The sequence below is a fragment of the Aethalodelphis obliquidens genome, unplaced genomic scaffold (assembly GCF_003676395.1).
Source record: "Aethalodelphis obliquidens isolate GAN/ISIS:26980383/991018 unplaced genomic scaffold, ASM367639v1 scaffold24, whole genome shotgun sequence".
Classification (NCBI taxonomy): domain Eukaryota; kingdom Metazoa; phylum Chordata; class Mammalia; order Artiodactyla; family Delphinidae; genus Aethalodelphis; species Aethalodelphis obliquidens.
The window spans coordinates 21,513,563-21,533,394 of NW_020837968.1; the positions used below are offsets into that span (position 1 = coordinate 21,513,563).

The 19,832-nt window shown below is 46.8% G+C and overlaps 1 protein-coding gene across 1 annotated transcript in view; it reads right to left on the reverse strand.

The window, feature by feature from the left end:
- KIF26B (kinesin family member 26B) overlaps positions 1 to 19,832 on the reverse strand; it is a 499,134-nt gene that overhangs the window by 304,802 nt on the left and 174,500 nt on the right. The window contains exon 3 of the mRNA XM_027122401.1: positions 3,349 to 3,885. Within this exon, the coding sequence (XP_026978202.1) occupies positions 3,349 to 3,885 (537 nt within the window). The remainder of the gene's footprint in view (positions 1 to 3,348; positions 3,886 to 19,832) is intronic.

The following is a 19,832-nucleotide window of genomic DNA, read 5'->3' on the forward strand; positions in this document are numbered from 1 at the left end:
GGCAGCAACAAAGTCTAAATGCTTCTCTGCCCAGGGAACAGCTCTGGCACTAAGCCAGAGGGCCATCTTCTCTGTGGGGAGGGATATGGGAGTAAGGGTGAGCAGGAAAAGTGAGGTCAGCTTTCAGAGCAGTCACCCATCTCTGCTGAGCTGGCCAGACTGTGAACTGCAGAATATTTACTGCCGGGAGATGTCCATAACAGGAGCCATTCAGTCTAGCCAGACCCAGAGCCCCCCCTCTAGGGCATCAGGAAGACATAGTCATGACACGGGGACACTGGTTCACAGCCAGGCACCAAATCTCTTGATCCCAGAGAGATTTCCTCTGATCCCTTTAACTACTGCTCAGGGGAAATGCAGAAATTAGCCTGTTCTGAGTTGGAAAGAAGCAATCCAATTTACCCAGGGCAATCTCAGGTTGGTGGCTTACGGGAATCACCTTTGTATCTGGCTTTGGCCGGTGGCGCAGTGGTTAAGAATCTGCCTGCCAATGCAGGGGACACGGGTTTGAGCCCTGGCCCAGGAAGATCCCACCTGCCGCAGAGCAACTAAGCCCATGCGCCACAACTACTGAGCCTGAGCTCTAGAGCCCGCGAGCCACAACTACTGAGCCCGTGCACCACAACTACCAAAGCCTGAGCGCCTAGAGCCCATGCTCCGCAACAAGAGAAGCCACCGCAGTGAGAAGCCCACGCACCTCAACGAAGAGTAGCCCCCGCTCACCGCAACTAGAGAAAGCCCTCGTGCAGCAACGAAGACCCAACACAGCCAAAAATTAAATAAATAAATTTACAAAAAAAACACAATGCACCCTTCCCCTGCTTCCTCCCCTAAGGGCCACAGGACAGGAGCCTGGGATTCCAGACCATGGCAGCAGCCCCCACCAACACATAGCATGGTGTCTGGCACTTGGTAGAGCTTAATAAACGTTTGTTATTGTACAGGAAATTCTTTTTCATCTGAGGTAGGGGGAAAAAAGGAGTAGCAGAAAGAATTATTGCACAAATTTTTTAAATGTACCAATACTTCCTAATCTTCCTTTTATGCTCCATCTTCAGCTCTCCCCCTTACAGAAACTTTCCCCACACTCTGAATACTTTATATGAAAGCACCAGTTCCAAGTTCTTCTGTCCTCACTCATCAGTGCTGTGCAGCAGCTGAATCTTCTAACTAGCACCTGATACACGTTACAAGTGCTCTAGGGAGGTGGAAGGTGAAATGTGAGTTGTCTGTGTAACATGAGTATGTGGCTAGCACGGCCCAGGATGTGTAGAAAATATGAGCTGGGCAGAAGGATGTGCACCAGAGCATTTTATTTATAGTAGCAAAAACCTAAACTCTAATAATTGATGCTTGGTTATATAAATTAGGGCATACTCATATAATGGGTAGTATTTATATAATGGAATACTAGGCTACCATTAAAGATCATGTTTTAGAAAAGTAGATAATGGCATGGGAAAATGCCCCTAGTATATTAAGTGAAAAGCAGATCAGAGAATTGAACATAATCACAATTTTAGAAACTGCATGTGTAGAAAATCCTGGGAGGAAGTACACCCAAATGTTAGGTAGTCTATTTCTGGGTGATGTTGATTTTTAAAGGCCTACTTAAACTGTTTCATATTTTTTAAATTTTATTTTACAACAGACATGTATTCTTTTTTTATGATTTTCAGAATTGTCTATTTTTAAACTACAAACCGAACAAAAAGCATATTATTCAGCAACGGAAAGCAGCTATTCTGTTCCTGCCCTAGATGGTTACGTTCAAGCACTAGACTATGAAGCCCCAACCAGGGTGCAAGTGGTTCCTCATTATATTTATATCTACAACCCAGAAAATTCCGTCCAAAGGTGAAGTGGCAGCCAGGCGCCCACAAGTCAAAAGAGGAGTCCTCTCCCTCGGTATACCATGTGGTTTCTGAAAAGAAACTGTACCTGGAAGAGAGGTTGACCGGAGATTGCTCTGGAGTAAGCTAAGAAAGTTGGAAGCAGCCGTGGCGGGGAGAGCCGTTCTCCTGGGCAGGGGAGAGCTGGTTGGTCTGGCACCGGCTCTGTGGCCACAGGTAATTATTCCATTTCTCTAAGCATGCTGATCCCCTCCCGTAAAAGAAAGATCTAACATCTGCCCGGCCGACCTCACAGGCCTATGGGGGGGTTAAACAACATGATGTGTGCTCTATATTTTATAAACTACAAAGCATCCAGGCAATGAAAAGTTTGGTAGCCCAAGAACGCTGACTTCTTAAGATAATGGTCCACGCTCCCCACTTTCTTTCAAGGTATCAAGAGAAACAATCTCTATTCCCTTCTACACTCTAGAAATTGCACCAGGAATTTTATCAGCCACATTCATAACTCAAGTTATGTTTCCCGGTACCCTTGCCCCATGAAACAAAAACTATGCTATGTGTTCACTCAGCGTGTTCCTTTTTTCTCCTGGGCATATGGACAGATCGGCCTGCCCAGACTCCCCTGAGAGAAGGTGCGACCAGGAGACTGAATTCTTGCCCCTTCCAGGCTGGGTCCCCACATGTCCCTGTGAGATCCTCCACCCTCTCTCTTCCTCCAGTTCCTGGCTGGTTGTACAAGGTCTGGTGGAAGGCTCTGAGGCCTCTGGAAAAGGGTGATGTGCTAGATGAAGGAGGCTGGGTCCTGATATCAGAGTGGAAGGTCACCCGCCAAACACCCCATACGACAGGGACACAAGCGAGAAACAACTCGAGACCACTTGCCGCCCCAATTACCTACCCCAGCTAATACACTCTATGACCTTGGTCACCTCTCCACCCCAGAGCGACAGTCAACACTTTCTGCTGCTTCCCACATGAGTGACTCAAGGGACACAGAGAACACGTATGGTAAAGCCAACCCTCTTCCAACAGAAAACTCACACGAGCAAAATTAAGACAAATATTTTAGATTCCTTGGCAGACTTAAGACCTGCTCTCTTATTTCTATAGGGAAACTTGAGAGTACATGCTAATTTAAATAACTGAGAAGAGAAAATAAGAAAAGGGGAACACACGGTTGGTTACCTAATCCCACAGTATTTAAGGTGGGTTGCAAATAGAAAAGGGTTAAGGTCTCTCAAGTTGGGAGAGATTAGGAAGGGTGTCGACCTCTCCTTCAGAGGGTAGAGACGATGGAAACAGAGTGCTATCTCGGATCACTCGTTCCTCATATACTTTATCTCTATTTAGCATTGTTCAGCAGGGCTACATGGAAACATTAGGCTCTGAGTTGGGGAGTTCCCAGGAGGACAAAGTAGAGACAGGAAGTGTTGCCCACTTCTCTGCTTTAACTGTAGCCAGCCCTGCCCTTTCTTCCTCAGAGGCTACTTACCTGGTAGGGGTAGAGGGTGACCCCGTTGGCTCTCGACAGGGACCAGGTGCCATCCAGGTACTGGTGAGCCTGGATGGCCACTGAGTTGAGGATATTCCCGTTGCTGGGGCTGGTGGCCATCTGGAGGCTGACCTTGGCCTGGTGGGTTGGAGACCCACTCTTCTTCTCCACCCCATTGCTGACCCCGAGGCTGCTGGGTTTGCTGCTATGCTTACTGGTGATGAGGGCTGTGTAGTTGGAGGAGGCATAGGAGGTGGGCACAAAGGCCCAATCCCTGGGCTGCTGGAGCCCCCCCACGTGCCGGGACCCCACCGGAGTGGGGATGTTGGAGAGGGCTGGGGGCGAGCCAGGTGAGCCATCAAAGTGCTCACTGCCAGCCACCTGTTCCAGGGTCAGCACCATCTGAATGGCCTCCTGCTTCAGCTGGTTCAGGTGTGTGGCACAAATGTCACAGCGGTTGTCCCTGTCATTCCATGCCTTCCGGATGGTGTTGGGGACCTGGAGCTTGTCGTGAATCACAGCCGAGAAAGCAGCGTCCTGGAGAACACACAAACAAAAAAATAAGGAGAGTCTATCAATCAAGGCTGGTAAGTGCAATTCAAACGCCTGGTTTCTGAGTTAAGCCCTAGATGTACCCAAAGAGTTTGACTGTTTGACTGACATCCAGCAGAAATGAGCAGCCAGACTGGCAGACGAGCCCCTAGTTGACAAACACATTTGACAAATGTAAGATGTTTTGTTTTGTTTTTTTGCGGTACGCAGGCCTCTCACCGTTGTGGCCTCTCCCGCTGCGGAGCACAGGCTCCGGACGCGCAGGCTCAGCGGCCATGGCTCACGGGCCCAGCCGCCCCGCAGCACGTGGGATCCTCCTGGACCGGGTCACGAACCCAGCAGGCGGACTCTCAACCACTGCGCTACCAGGGAAGCCCAACAAATGTAAGATTTTTATAGTGGAGACTTTAAGGAATTAAAAAAAAAAAGCTTTCTAAGCATCCTCCTTACCAGGCCAGTCAAATAAGAACATTCCAGATTCTTCCCCTTGTGTCCACTAAAGAATCATAGCTATACCTGGATGCTCCCAAGGTGGTCATTAAGTAGACACAAATGGTCGTCCGGGCCTGGCAGGGGTGAGTGCAGTCACTCTGGACCAATGCATTGTGGGCCCCCGTGAACTACGGAAAGTTGGCAGCAGGTGGAGGTACTACTTGTGACCCAGAACAGAGATTCTATTCTAAGAAAATCCTAGCCTCATTCACACCGTGCGCTAAGTGCCACTGGAAGAAAACCAAACTAAACAGATTCTGGACCAGAGATCTAGCCTCTCCAGCAGCCCAGCAAAGCCCTACAGATTCACTCTGTTTACCATTGGCCCCATGGCAGGCTGGCCATGCCTGTACCCATGTGTCCGATATCCTGATCCATCAAAAGAAAAATGTCTCCTTGATAAACAGTCCAAGATACTTTTCCCCAGAAACTTCATCTAAAACTATTAAAAACTCTTTCGTTCAGAAGCCCTTATCTAAAAGAAATCAGAAAGTGAATTTAATGAGGATGATTTCTTTCATTTACTTTGCTTTAGTTTTTATAGGAAAGCAAGACTGCACAGAGAAATAAGCAGTAGGTGTGTTAACTGGGTATCAAAATATTTGGCTTCTAGTTCTGGTTCTGCTACCAATTAGCTGTGTGACCTTGGACAACTTACCTAGCCTCACTGAACCTCTCATCTGTCACGCAAGGCCGTGGCCTGTCTTTATTGTAAGGTTCTTCCAACTCCATGACTCTGTGTAGGGAAATGGAGACAGGAGAGGACAGTGTCTGCATATATGGACGGAGCCACTATGTTATTTAGGGGACCTGGTTGAACTTTTGAGATTCCACAATTGCTGCAGGTAATTGATGAGGGTTATCTCAAGGCCTGTTTTCCTTAGGACATTGGAAGAAAAGCTTCCCTTCCGAAATGTGCTGGAGCTTTTTTGGGGTGGAAACCCCATCGGGGCTGACTGGAGTTTGATGAGCTGTGGGTGGGAAGGGAGATCAGCGGTGGGAGGGTCACCCTTAATTACGATCCATCTTGATTATTGGCTCCAGCATTTTGTTTTCCCTGTTTAACTACCCTGAACAGCTCTTCAGCGTGCACTGATTAATTGATTAATAAATCAAGAGGCCTCTTTACACAGCAGCAGCGAGGAGTGACTCAGGAGGTGGAAACTCAAGACGGTCACAGAAAACGATGGGGAACCATAGGAGGTCAAGGGTGATCAAGTCTCGCTGACGAAGCGATGCAAACCACATGCGACCTGCTTGCGGCGCCCTCCTCGATGAGAGCTGCTTCGTCCAGAGTCCCTGATCAAAACTCGGCATGTGTGGGACCCAAAAGGGCCCCTTAGGGACCATTACCTCAGTTTCCAGATAAGGAAACAGCTCCAAAAGGGTTAAAAGCTCGGACTACAACCAGATTTCTTGACCTCTAGTCCATGATTTTCCACTTCAAGAGACAAAGAGCCATATTCATCAATGGACTCACAATTTTGCCCAGACTTAAGGCTTTTCCCACATTCATCTACAAAATGTTCATTTATTCAAAAGGAAGTATTTGGGCCCCCATAGGTGTCAAGATATAGACTCTTGCTTTTTCACATAATGAGAATTTTCCCTTGTCAATATATGTCATTTGAAAATGTGATTTTTTTTTTTAATGACCACATGGTATTTTATCCTGTAGCTGTTTTGTAAGTCATTTTTTTATTCCCAGGTCTACTACATAATTAGAGGCAGCGTGAGAGATCAGAGACTGGCATTCAAAAGCAATCTGCCACCCACGGCTTATGCTTTTAAGGCACCGAACTATTTGGTCTCAAGAAACCTCAAATTAATCGCTTACTTAGAATATTTTGGTTACCCCAATCACCAAGAGGAGGCATCACAGTAAAAAAGGCAGCAACAAGGTCAGTCCCATCCACACATCATAGTTTATCTTAGATCCTTGTAGAATCTAGATGTGACCCTGACATCTGCAGCTGGAGCAGAAAAGATACATCCGCTCCACAAGAACAGCCTGCTGCTGGGGACTCCTTTTCACGCTGCTTCTTGGTTTTCACTGCTCTCCCTTGAAGCAGCTCCTTCCTCACTCAGCCTACTGCTATTTGCTGCTCGACTTGCCACAAGCCATGCATGTTGGCCTCCAACGTGCCAGGCCGCAGATCTTGGGATGCACGAGAGCGGTTCCTGTTCTCACCCTCCAGGGAACCCACTTGGCTCCTGGATTGCCAAACGCCATGCCCCCTTGTTGCCACCTCTAGCCTGGGACCGATCGGCACACGCTCAGACCCATGGAGCCCAGCGCTCCCCTCCCGGTTCCCGGGGGGTCTACAAAATCACCTTGAGCGCCGGAGCTGAGCCCACCACCAGGACGGCCCCCCCCCCCGACAGCCAGCACGCGGCAGAGCCCAGAACCCACTGTTGTCTCATCCAGAGGAAGGCGGAGATGAATGCTTTCGTGAGTCTTCAATGGCTGACAGATGTCAAAGAGGTGTTCCCTGTATTAAGCCACCCTTGATCTGAAACTTTTTGTGAGTTCTTATCATCAAAAGGCCTCAGTCAGTCAAAAGATACACCTTACGGAAACCAAAATCCCTTTCAAGTGCTGGTCTACACGCTATAAATATTTCAGTGCAACTCAAAACTTCGAAGAGGAATGGTCAACAGACATAGCTTTCTGTAAGTGCTGGAACAAAGGGAATACTGCTTCAAGGGAGAGTAGTAACAAACAGGGAGAAAAGAAGGTTTCAGAATCATGGATGGCTCACACTTACTGAGCTTTTCTGACATGGACCCAAGAAGAACTGTGGGAGCGCCCTCTCGTTTAGCTGGCGCCAAAAGAAACCTGCACTCAGAGAAGGAATGAGTTAAGTGTGCAGTCTGGCGTGCTACCTAGTGCATGGGCTTCAAACACATTCATATCGTCTATCCCGATTCATCTCGTGACTTCAGAAAATAGTCAAATGGGAATAACGGGAATCCATGAACGGCTAAACCTCGATTTTTGGAGTCATAATTTTTATTTCAGCACCTTTGAAAATGGGCTAACAGCACTTGGGCAACATTTTCATCCTAAACTTTCAATATAAGTGTTCTGTGCCCAAAAGATTCTCATCTTTCAAAAATAATACAAAATTGTTATTATTCCACGTGTACCATGAAGAGGAATTCAAGAAAACACTTAGGAAACGGATAAAGGTTCTTAGAAGGAAGGTTAGGGATAAATGAAGTTAATGTGCAGACACCTCAACCCGCCCACTTAGTGACTGCTACAAAAGAACAAAGAAAACTCCAGAAAATGGTTTTCCAATCCCTTCACTGCTCTTCCACTTCTTCTAGGGGCATTCAGGAACCAGGTGTCCTGCCATGTTCCCTAGGGCTCTCGTAATCTAATGGCTCTCAAAGATTGACTCACATGTCTTCTGGCACACTGCTCTAAGAGATCATGACTAAATCTCTCTTCCTCAGGCAAGGGCAACCGAACCCACAGCTTCCATAGCCATCTGTATCCCGGTGACTGGGAATTCTCCATCTCCATCCATGCCTGGCCCTTCTCCTGAACTCTGAGCCTTACCGCCCCCTAGAAAACATCATCCAGATAAATACTCTTCAAACTGACAATTCAAAATTAATTTTATTTTCCCCTGATCCTATTCTTATTCCAATAGTCACTATCAAAGTAAACAGTATTATTATCCACTCAGGCACCCAGGCTAGAAGTCTAGAACCTTCCTCGTCTCCTCCCTTGCCCTCCAATCCAATCACCAAGTGTGGTTGATGGTCCTTCCTAAAAGCTCTTGAATTGTCCCTCTTCTCCATGCCCACTGCCATGAGAAAGCTTTCAGTGTTTCTCACATCATCATGGTTTCCCTGATTCTAGCCTTGACCTCAAAACCCTCCCTCCACACACACAAAAAAAGGATTTAACTAAAATGCAAATCTGATCATGTCATTATCCTGCTTTCCTGCACCTCTATTCTAAGAGCTATCTTCTTGTCTGTAGTCTTTATTTGTAGAGCTATTTGTCTGTTAGACTGTCAGCTCCCTAAGAGGAAATATTCTTTTCATCTTTAATTGCCCCAAGTCTAGAATAGTGTCTACTTCATAGTAAGGGCCCAACAAATATTTGTGAGATAAATAACTGGAAAGAATTCAACCAAAGCTGAAACAGTCGATAATGAAGTTGGTTTTGGTCCATCTGTCACTTATTTTGTCTAAGTGAGCTAGTCACTTCTTAGGAAATTGTCATGAAATAAACTCCTTCAACTCTAGGGTTAATATAGTTTTCCAATTGTATTTGTTCTGCCTGGCTAAAGAGCCTAATGTGAGTCAACCATAATCTGGATATCCTCCTTTTATTTGAATCTTCCTTAAACTATTAAAATAGATTCTCGGGCTTTCCTGGTGGCGCAGTGGTTGCGAGTCCGCCTGCCGATGCAGGGGACACGGGTTCGTGCCCCGGTCCAGGAAGATCCCACGTGCCGCGGAGCGGCTGGGCCCGTGAGCCATGGTCCCTGAGCCTGCGCGTCCGGAGCCTGTGCTCCGCAACAGGAGAGGCCGCAGCAGTCAGAGGCCTGCGTACCACAAAAATAAAACAAAAAAAACCAAAAAAACCTGGATTCTCTATTCGCTTGCCTCAATACACAATCTATTATTACTTTTTCCTAAGTTCCCAAGAAAACAATATTTATATGCAAAGAATTTTTTTTTTAACCATCAGGCCAGCTCATCATTGGAAATCTCCAGATTAATACTACACACCTGTTCCATCAGGGTTAGACCTCACCCCCCACCCCCACCCCCCCGCCACACAGCAAGTAGGTAGCATGCTTATTTTCCAAGAGCCAGCAGCCAGCTTTCAACACGTGAGGCATGGCTGCTAATGAGGGTGGAGATTCTGGAACCTGAGCAAGAAAAGAAGAACTACGGCCCAGGCAAATCAAGCTGTTTACTAGTGTCCTCACTATTTTCTGTCCCACTTCATCCTCTGAAGGATGGGCTGTTTGGCAATAAACACTCGTGCCACTTGCAAGGAGAGGATTTTTTTTTGCAGATTATTTTAGCCAAAAGAGTACCTGGAGTGCATTTCCCCAAAGCCTCTGGGTCTGTGAGGAAAGCAACAGCCGGAGTCAGCGTCCAGCATGTGTTGTGAAAATTCCTGTTGATGTTTGCTCCTGTTTTATTATTCTAGAGGCCTCTAGTGACAAGCTTAACAAGATTTAAGCTGTTCTTCAAAGGCAGTTTCTTTCCACTTTGTTCCTAAACTTTCTTCTTCCATAAATGCTATCCCGTGAGGCCCAGAATGATGGCTAGAACTCCAAGAATGCAATGTTTTGTTCCCCACCGCGGGCAGTTTCCCAGAAGATCAAGGGAATTTACCCTCACACGCCTTGTAATCCTTCCACACGAGGGTCTGCACCCTCCGCCCCTTCCCCACCTCCTGCTGCATTCCCTATCCGTGTCCTTTCTTTCTCATGAATCTCAGCATTCTTCCCAGCAGTTCTGTCTTCCCAGCAGTTCTGTCCCCAAAGGCAGGTGTCAATATGAATGATCCTCTGTTTTTAATGGAAGCTGCAAAATTGGAAGTTTGCAAAACAACAGGTAGCAAAGCTCAGGTGAATCGAACCCAAGAAAACAAATATTCTCATTCACAGTGAAACATTCAAATATTTGGATTCAAAGGTCCCTCCAAAGAACTGGGTTTGTTTCACCTTGGTAACTTCAGAAGAAGAAAAAACAAATTCCACTGGCAGAAAGGAGACTTTAAAATCTGAAATTTAAGGATTACCCCCAAAATGCCAACCAGTGGGTGTAACTCCTTCCCCAGGAAGATTGGGTTCCTCCGTGCTCATCAGCCCCTGATCTTGTATCTCACTGTCCACACGTGCTTGATGGGACGTGCAAGATCAAGGGGGATGCAAAGGGTTGGGGAACCCAGAGTCTCTCACATGAGACGCTACTCACCCAGCCATCATACCAAATCTACCCAGCAGGAATTGACAGACGTCAGTATCCTTTACTCCTGCTGTTCAGAGTTCCCAGACCCACAAACAAGGCATATGACAACCTGGGAGGGAAGCCGGGGAACAAATTAAGACTGTGTCACAAGCAATGACATCCCAACACTCTTCGCAGAGAAGAGTGACCACCCTCACGGGCTGCCATTCTCGCTGACACACGGTGCAAACTCAAAATCCCCGAGGGCTTCACTCAGTTTCACACAGCGGGGCTCATTCTCCAAAGTTAGTGACACGGAGGAAGAGGGGCATGAAAGAGGTGACCAGGTGTGTTACACTTAGAGCTTGCTCCCGTGAGGCCTGAGACAGCCCAAACAACCAGCACCGTAGTGACAGCAGCTGGGCCAGGCCCTGGAATCACAGGTGGCCCACAGACCGGCTCCATGAACGTGAAACTTCCTTCTGGCCTTCCAGGCCTCATCCGAACCCCAGGCTTTTCATCATTATTGGACACAAGCACTGATCCTAGCGTGTAAAAAAGAATGAATGTAAAAGATGCTGGATAATGAGCTCAGAGAGAGGCCAAAAAAAAAATGTCAAAGGAAGAAATGTTAAATGTCAGACCAAAGTTGTTCTACATGAGAAACCAAATTAACCTGGACCGTAGTGACTGCGCGCAGCCTAAGCAATCCTGACCTGGGTTATGAGCAGAGAGATGCGGGCCCATTAGAGAGGCACGTGCACTTCAGTTTGAATGATTCCCTTCAGCACCGGAGGCTGCTGGGAGCACCAGACGCAGGCAGGATGCAATTAATAGGGCTGCTTGCTGCAACGTGTGAAAAAGTGTTGCAGACGATAAGACTTATCTGCTTCAAAAGAAAAGGGAGGTTTTTAATTGGAACTTAATGTGATTAAGAAAAGTTCATGAATTACTCAGAAGAATAGGTGAGGTGTTTCTCGTTATGACCAGAGAAATTTTTTACGTCTGTGTCTCTCATCTTTTCCAACTGAATGGCACAGACAATGTCTCGATTCTTTTGAAAACGTTTGGTAGCGAGTATGGACGGTTCGAGACAGGGCTCCATCACTTAGTAGCTGTGTGACCCATCTAAGCTTCAGTCTCCTTAAATGTAAAAATGGGAAAGGATAAGAGTCCCTGTTTTACTGAGTAACGTAAGGGTTATACACGCAACATGTTTAGCACAGTCCTGCTCCTTGGGAATGCTCGATAACGGTGGTGATTATTATCAGTGTTTCACTTCTCAGTATCTAAAGCAGTACCATGTTTATATCAGTTCGGTACTTCAGATGGTGGTGACGATGAGAACAACAATGATCTGGGGCTTACTTATATCCAGGAGGATTTAGCAAGCACTTTTGGAATTAAGAGGTGCGGGGATGGTAAAGAGAACTTGCGATCTTCAGCTAACCACCTCTTACATTAGAGGAAGTCAGGTCTTCTTGAAAGAAACCAATATAAGAGTGGGTCCCTGGAACTCCTGAGCTGATATCGCCGAGCATGGACTGGATGACTACCGGCCTTCTCTCTTAAGAGGTGAAATAATCCAAGAGTCATTCATTTCCACGGAACTGAGACCATGATGCCTCTCGCTGAAAAGTATTCCTCATTTCTCCCTCAGGAGCGGGTGATGCTCCAAAGCAGGTGCTGATTGTTCAGGCCGAATCACAGAGCCATCAACTGGCCTGTGCCCCCAAGGAGTTGCCAGACTCCACCCAGGAGATGGAGAAAGAGAAAGGATTTCACATTAGCAAACCTATCTTCAAACCTGAAAATCTTGCTGGGGAAAAAGGATCCATTCATAAATAGTTTAAGAGCTTAGGATGGGAGAGGAGACTCACAACACCTACTTAAAATGTTTTCCTTAACTTTAAAGTTCATGTTCGACACGACACAAAAATCATGTGCTGGACTTTACAAATATGAAGAACTAATCACGACTGTAGTATGACCTGCTAAAATTTGACCTTTAAATTATTAAAGTCTATCTAGATGAGATGTATTTTTTATGTGCGGGCTATAATGTACCATCAGGTGGCAAATGGATTTATTTTCGATCTGTGAGTAGTTGTATTAGTATAAGGTTACTAAGGAATCTGTTAATTATCTAATTATGAAATTTGCCTCATGTTTCTTTTTTCTGTAATTGATTTCGTATGCATGAAACACTGCAGAAATTTACTTGGCTGTGTTTCCTTGGACTTAACTACAACAAGATAAAGTACCTAAACTTTGATGTTGTTGCTGGTGTTTCTAAAAGATGAAATTTTAGCAAATAAACTCTGTTTTGACCATAAACTACAACAAACTTAAACACTTCTGCCGGTCCCCCTGTGACCTAAGCCTTGCAACCCAGTATTTTGGGCCCCATGTGGTTTACTTCAAGCTGTCTTGTCAGACATCTCTCTCCGGGTTCCCCGTGTGACCCTGCAGGACAGGCAGGGTGGGTTTCCCTCTGTCCCACAGAAGCCCCCGCATTTCCCATCTCTGTGCCTTTGCTTACGTTACTGCCCTGATGATAATTCCCACCCTGCCTGTAAACCACAAGAAAATTTGGGGGGGGGGGCAGGTAATAGATATGTTCACCACTGTGCTGATGGCTTCATGGGTAGATACATATGACCAAACATATTAAATTGTACACTTCAGATGTGTACCATTTACTAAATGTCAATCATATACCCATTAAGCTGAAAAGAAATCTTGTTTTTCCATCGTGAGGCCCAACTTGTCCATGAAGTCTGACTCCCAGAAGGCGCTTCCATCACACTTCTCTGGTCTGAGTGATTCACGTCACTTAGCAAACACTTCCTTGTTAGTTAGGGTTGTACATGCTCTATCTCCACCATCATGGTAAATTCCTAGGGGGCAGAAACCATACCATAATTTCAACAGTAATGATAACTTCTACGCCGGCCCCACGGGAGTCTACTCAAGACAGCAGCCAGGGTGATTCTTGTAAGTCTTAAATCTGATCCTGGCGTTCCTCGGCTAAAAATCCTCCCGCATCCCCACCCGACTTCCGTCAGGGTCAAGGCAAAGTCTTTGCACTGGGCACCGCAGGACCCGGCCTCCCGTTCCCTCTCCGACCTCCGTTCCTGCCCCCGCTCCCTGACTCACTCTGCTCCAGCCACAAGAGCCTGAGCTGGTCCTTGATCACACAGGGAATGTTCACTGTCACCTCAGTGACTCTGTACTTCTTTTTCCTTCTGCATGGAAAACTTGCCCCTAGACATACGTGCCTGACTGTCTCTTACCACCTTCATGGTGGTCAAATATCACCTTGTAAATGAGGCCTCCCTGACCATCTAATTACAGCTGCAAGCCACCCCCAGCATTCTCCGACCCTCTGCTCTGCTTTCTCTCTACATGATCTATAGTTAGGAAGTCTGTTCACTGTCTCCCCTACAAAATATACACCGAATGAGAGCAGGGACTTTCGTCTATTTTATTCACTGCTGACTCCCTAATGCCTAGAGCGATGCTTGAAGTAGAGTAGGCACTCAGAAAGCATTTGTTGAATGAGTGAGTGAGTGAGTCTCTTTTCAGTGTAAGCGGTTCCCACATCTATTAGCTTCATCTTTCTTACGGATTATCACTTTTTGCTTTGTGCTGAAGTCTTTTTCTTTTCCTTATTCTTTTTCATGCTAGATTTTAGTGTCCTCAGAGGACTGGGAACATTTGTTGTGTCTGACATCCCTCTGGGGCCTTGTTTCTCAAGGTGTCGCCTCCAGACCCCAGCCCATCCCCATCCCCCTGCCCCTGCACTTGGGAAGTTCAGAACAGGTCAGATCCCCGGCCCCCTCCCACGTCCTCTGGCTCAGAATCTCTAGGGAGCGGAGCTCTGGGTGCATTTTAACAAGCCTCCCGGGTGATTCAGTGATTCAGTGTCACAGGGGAAGAGACGGGGAGGGAGAAGAAGGAAGAGATACCTCTCCCTTGCAAGTAGCTAAGCCTAGCTGTGGCCTTTGAAGAGCAGCTGACCATTTCCTGCAGAGCTCTCCATGCCAGCCAATGGACTGCAACTCCTCTGAAAACCTCAGGCCTCCGCTTTTTCTAGACAATCATTCAAGACGATGATAAGTGGCTCTTGGGACATAGCCCAAGACCACAGGTATAAGCAAATGTCTTTTCACCAAATTCTCTCCCTAATCCAGTGGTTTCAACCCCTGGTGATTTTGACCCCTAGGAGACATTTGGAAATACTGGGGACATTTTTCGCTGTCACAACTGGGAGGGGGCTACTGACATCTGGTAGGTAGAGGCCAAGGATACTGCTAAATGTCTTACACTGCATAGGAAAAAACTCCCATGACAAAGAATGATCCAGGCCCAAACGTCAGTTGTGCTGAGGTTGAAACCCTGGCCTGAGCCCTCTCCCTGCTTCCTTCTCACACGCTCTCCTAGGAATCTCTATGCAGGACCACAAGGGGGGTGTTCTAAATCCAGAAACTTATCTGGGCTCTCATCTACCTCGTTTTCTCTTAAGTGTGGAGACACTAAACTCTAAAAAGCACAGGCTCTATGCTGACTCTTGGGTGGTGGCCGACAAGCGGGCCAGCACAGTGTATGTGGGTGGGCGAACCCAGGGCGGGCACTGGCCCCAGGCTTTTAAACCCCTCACTCTGCCGCCCCCTGCCTCGGGCCTCCCTCGCATCTGGATCGCATGCCCTTGCCCTGCCTGGTGCGACGGGCACTGCTGACAGGACCACTTGCTGTTTCCAAGAGTGTGGTGGGAAAGGCTGACGTGAGCCCCAAGGTCCTGACCACACGAAACCGTGAATCCGGTCGGGGTTCAGGCGGCTGCAGCGGAGCCCAGTCACCCCTGGCTCTGCCGTCTGCCCGGGTTTGAGAGGGTGCTGCGGAGGTTGCTATGACTACGAAATCCCCTCAAGCCGCTGAGGCAGGTAACTTTCTCTTGGAGAAAGAAAACCAGTGCCATGACAAGAAGAAGTCATCTCTGAGATGCAATTTGGTGCCATTACAGAGAAGCCCAGAGATTTCTTTGTTCCTGTGAAAACCACATTTATTATGTAGCACAGATGATGTGCCGGGTTCCATGCCGGTTGGGTTTGGTGAGGGAAGTCACAGAGGCTTTGGCCATAGGTGCCCCCGGCTGGAGGAGACTCTGAGAGGATGAGGACCCAACGGGACATTTCTGTTTCCACTCATGATCCATTAGAGATGACGTCACACATCCTTGGCAGGGGGAGTCCTGGAAACATCTAACAGATCAACAACTTCCAAGACCTAGTTATAAGATCTGGGCTTGGAGGCCTAGAACTGAACCATCTATCATTAGACATTTGTTTCCTTGTTCAGGGTGGAATAGATTAATCACAGAATAGTCAGCAATACCTCTTACCCTTCTCTCTTCCATAATGATCTTCAGTGAGACAGTCTGAACTGAAAAGTCACTGAGATGAGCAAAATCACTGAAAAAGCTATGAACGTGGTAGGACGGGAGAGCTGGGGGCTCAGGAGGGGCAGGAAGGCTTTACCCAGCCTCTCTGCCATCTTCGGTTAATAACACTCATTCCTGGGAAGCCAGTTACTGCAAACTATTTACATACACACAAGTCAGAGGACCAGCCAGCCAGCCTCGGTTCAGATTCCCATCTCCTCAGTCCTGACCAGGGGTTGCTGCAGGGCAGGTGAGGGTTTCCACACATGCCTGTGAGTCTGTACCATGCCTTGGCATCCTCCTTAGGGTGTGCCACCCATACCAAACCCCACCAACAGAAGTTGAACCTCTTTCAGGGCTACAATCTTTCCTGGCTTCTCAGAGGACTTTGTGGCAGGGAGAGTTGACACAGCATATCTTGAAGATCCGAACAAAAGCTGAAGCTGTCTATTTTTTTTTTTTGTGGTACGTGGGCCTCTCACTGCTGTGGCCTCTCCCGTTGCGGAGCACAGGCTCCGGACGCGCAGGCTCAGCGGCCATGGGTCACAGGCCCAGCGCTCCGTTGCATGTGGGATCTTCCTGGACCAGGGCACGACCTGTGTCCCCTGCATCGGCAGGCGGACTCTCAACGACTGCGCCACCAGGGAAGCCCTGAAGCTGTCTATTTTGAATGATCCCTTCTAGATGTGCCTATATAGGCTCAACCACAACAAGCCCAAGTTAGTATTAGAAAGAGAGAGAGGGTGAGTAGACCAAGACTGCACTCTCTGCTGCTTCTCGTCACGCTAGCACATGGGAGCCTAGCATTTGACAGAGTGCAGTTGTACTTATCTGCTATACTGTTATTATTCACTTATCTTCATATTTTTTAAGGGGGCCTTTTGACTAACAGGCCCTACAAAAGACGGATTTGAATCAGTCAGTTCATGTACATTGTCTATGTATGTAAACTAATTGTGTAAGAAACTTATGACAACAGCAACTATCTCACCAAAATCTCTGACGTGTCAATCTTATGGAGAACATGAACAGCCTCAATGGGAAGGAGCAATGCATTTAGGAATGCATTAGGAGTGCAAGGGGGGGGGGCTTCCCTGGTGGCACAGTGGTTGCGAGTCCACCTGCCGATGCAGGGGACACAGGTTCGTGCCCCGGTCCGGGAAGATCCCACGTGCCGCGGAGCAGCTGGGCCCGTGAGCCATGGCCTCTGAGCCTGCGTGTCCGGAGTCTGTGCTCTGCAACGAGAGAGGCCACAACAGTGAGAGGCCCATGTACCAGAAAAAAAAAAAAAAAAAGAATGCAAGGGGGCCACACTGCCCATCTTCCCCACTCTACGTGTGCGCACACACACACACACACAAATATACATCTTTCTTGGAGGAAACTAGTAAGATGACTCTGGTGGGAGGTTCCGGGAAAGCAGTACAAATAAGACACACTCAAGAATTAAAATTTCCAAGGGTGGGAAGAAAACTCATCCCCTCCCCACACCTGCCTCTAGTCGGTCTCCTCCACATCAAGTGTGGAAAGTTAGCTATAGATATGTTCATTCAGTGATTTGTGTGTCCCATAAGGGATTAGAGTGCAAAACTCTGCCCCAGGCATTTCCTAGGTAACTTTAAAGAAGTAGGAATGAGAGAACAAGAGCATAGAACACACTTAAAAATAAATTTTAATTTTGGTTTTGATTATAGATTCCAATAAAATTTGAGAAATTTTTAAGAAACATGGTGTGAACTGGATTCGGGCCTTCCATATCAACAGGGAGTCAGAAGCAGTGAAAGATTTAGGGCATATTCCCACACATACATGGCCACGTTTTAAAATTCTTGAACATGTAGTAATTCCCAATACAAATGCAGACAGGTAGATTTTGCCCCGTTTATCTATTCATTCAATATATTCACTCATTCATCTCTTCATTCACTAATTTCATTCATTTATCAAACACTTACTAGGTACCTAATTGTGTCAGGTTCTCTGATAGGCATTGGAAAACAAACATAGTCCAACTTTTATGGTCCTTTAGGAAAACCATAGCCTGCTAATGTTGTTATTTAAACTATTTCCGGCTATTATCGTCAACTGAAAACATGCTGTAAAACCTTCTGGAATCTTTTATTACAATTTCAGGTGAATTTATAAATGTCATAAAACTTAAGGGAAGAGGAAAGCCGACTATTTATACATTTATTATTTTATTCATTTTGTAAATGTGAATCAATTTACTTAAAAAAAATTAAAGACGTGGACTTCTAAAAGGCATCTGTCTGTACGTTTCCTGCGATGACTTCATTCATTCATTCAGTAGCTATTTATTACACGCCTATTATACACCCTGCACTGGTGACAAATCTCTGCAGAGCTCTGCTGCCTGCCGCTCTCTTCTGGCGAAAAATGAATAATGAGCAAATACATGACATATCCCATGGTGACACGTGGAAAACAATAACGCAAGGCAGGTAAAAAGGGACTTTTGGGACTGGACGGGCAGAGATGGCCTCTCCTGAACAGAGACTTGAAGAAAGCAAGGTCATGGGCCCCAGCAGGTATCTCCAGAAAGCATCCCAGTCAGAAGCCCGGTCCACATGCGGAGGCCCCCGGGTAGGAGCGCTATTAGCATAACTAGGAACAGCAGGGAGGCCTGCATGGCTGGAATTGGGTGAGTGAGGAGGGGAATGGTTGAAAATGAGGTCATGAGATCAGGGAGAATATCAAGTCGAGAGTTCAGGGGCGAGGCCCAGGCTAGAGACAGCATTTCAGAGGCCAACAGTGTATAGATAGCATTTAAAGTCATGGGACTGGGAGGGGTCACACAGGGAGTGAGTGTAGATAGAGAAAAGGTGTGATGACTGAGCTCTCCAGCATCTATTTAGGGGAGATGAGAAGGAATCAGCAAAAGATACTGAGAGGAACAGATAATGAGGTAAAAGGAGAAACCAGAGAGTGCTGTTCAGAAAATGAGGTGGAGCACGTAGTTCAAGAAGGATGGAATGATTAACCCGTAAACACTGCAAGTAGGTCAAGTAAAATGAGGGCTGAAAAGTCATCACTGTATACTGTGTATGGCCTAGAGGGTAAACTCTTTCATCTCTCTGTTTCTCAGTTTCCTCATCTGTGTAATGAGGATAATAACAGCACCCACCTTACAAGCTTATGTGAGTTAATATTCGTAAAATACCTACAACAGTGTGGCATAGTAGGCGGTCAGCAAGTGCTTGTTGAATGAATGAATGTAGCAAAAGGATCCTATCACGATTAGTGTGTATCACATCTCACCTATTATCCGTCTATCATTATTTTCTCTGATGACCTTTGAGCTTTTGTCTGAGTAATGGCAACTAAAGGCTGAATGGAGTGAGCTCAAGAAAGGGCAGAGATGAGAAACTGAAGACAGAGTACAAAAAGTCTTTTATAAAACTAAATTTGCTGCAAAGGGAATCAAAGAAATGGGACAGTAGTCAGCGGGGGATATGAGGTCAAGTGACCTCTTAATTTTCTTTTTTAAGTTGCGAACTATAACAGCATTTGGGTATTCTAAAAGGAACGATCCCATAGAGAAGGAAGACATGATACAGAAAGAAGAGGAAACCACTGGAGGGTGTCACTGAGCCAGTCAGCAGGGTGGCATCTAGAGGATGCCTACAGTCGTGCGGAGAACAAGCAGTTCACCCAAAGTATCAGCCAGAGGGGAGAGAAGGTGGACAGTCGGTGGGAGCCTAGGCAATGCAGCTGAGAGGGGAGATGGAGAAGGCGGTGTCAGAGGCTGGGAAGAAAAGGAGAGCATAAAATAGTCTAACAGGAGAGCGGAGAGTGAACAGTACAATTGCCAGCAGGGACCAAGAGCCTGCTTGAGGTGAATGGTCAGAAGCTGAACACAGTCACCGTGGTTTTGTGTTTTACTTCACCCAGGTTCAGCTGGGCCAATATGTGGGCAAAGTTGGTGGAGAACAGGATTTTACCAAGGCTGCAGTTTTGTAAGGAGAGTGGGATGAAGAGAGAGAAGGGGAGAGGAAGGAAGGAAGGAAGGAAGGAAGGAAGGAAGGAAGGAAGGAAGGAAGGAAGG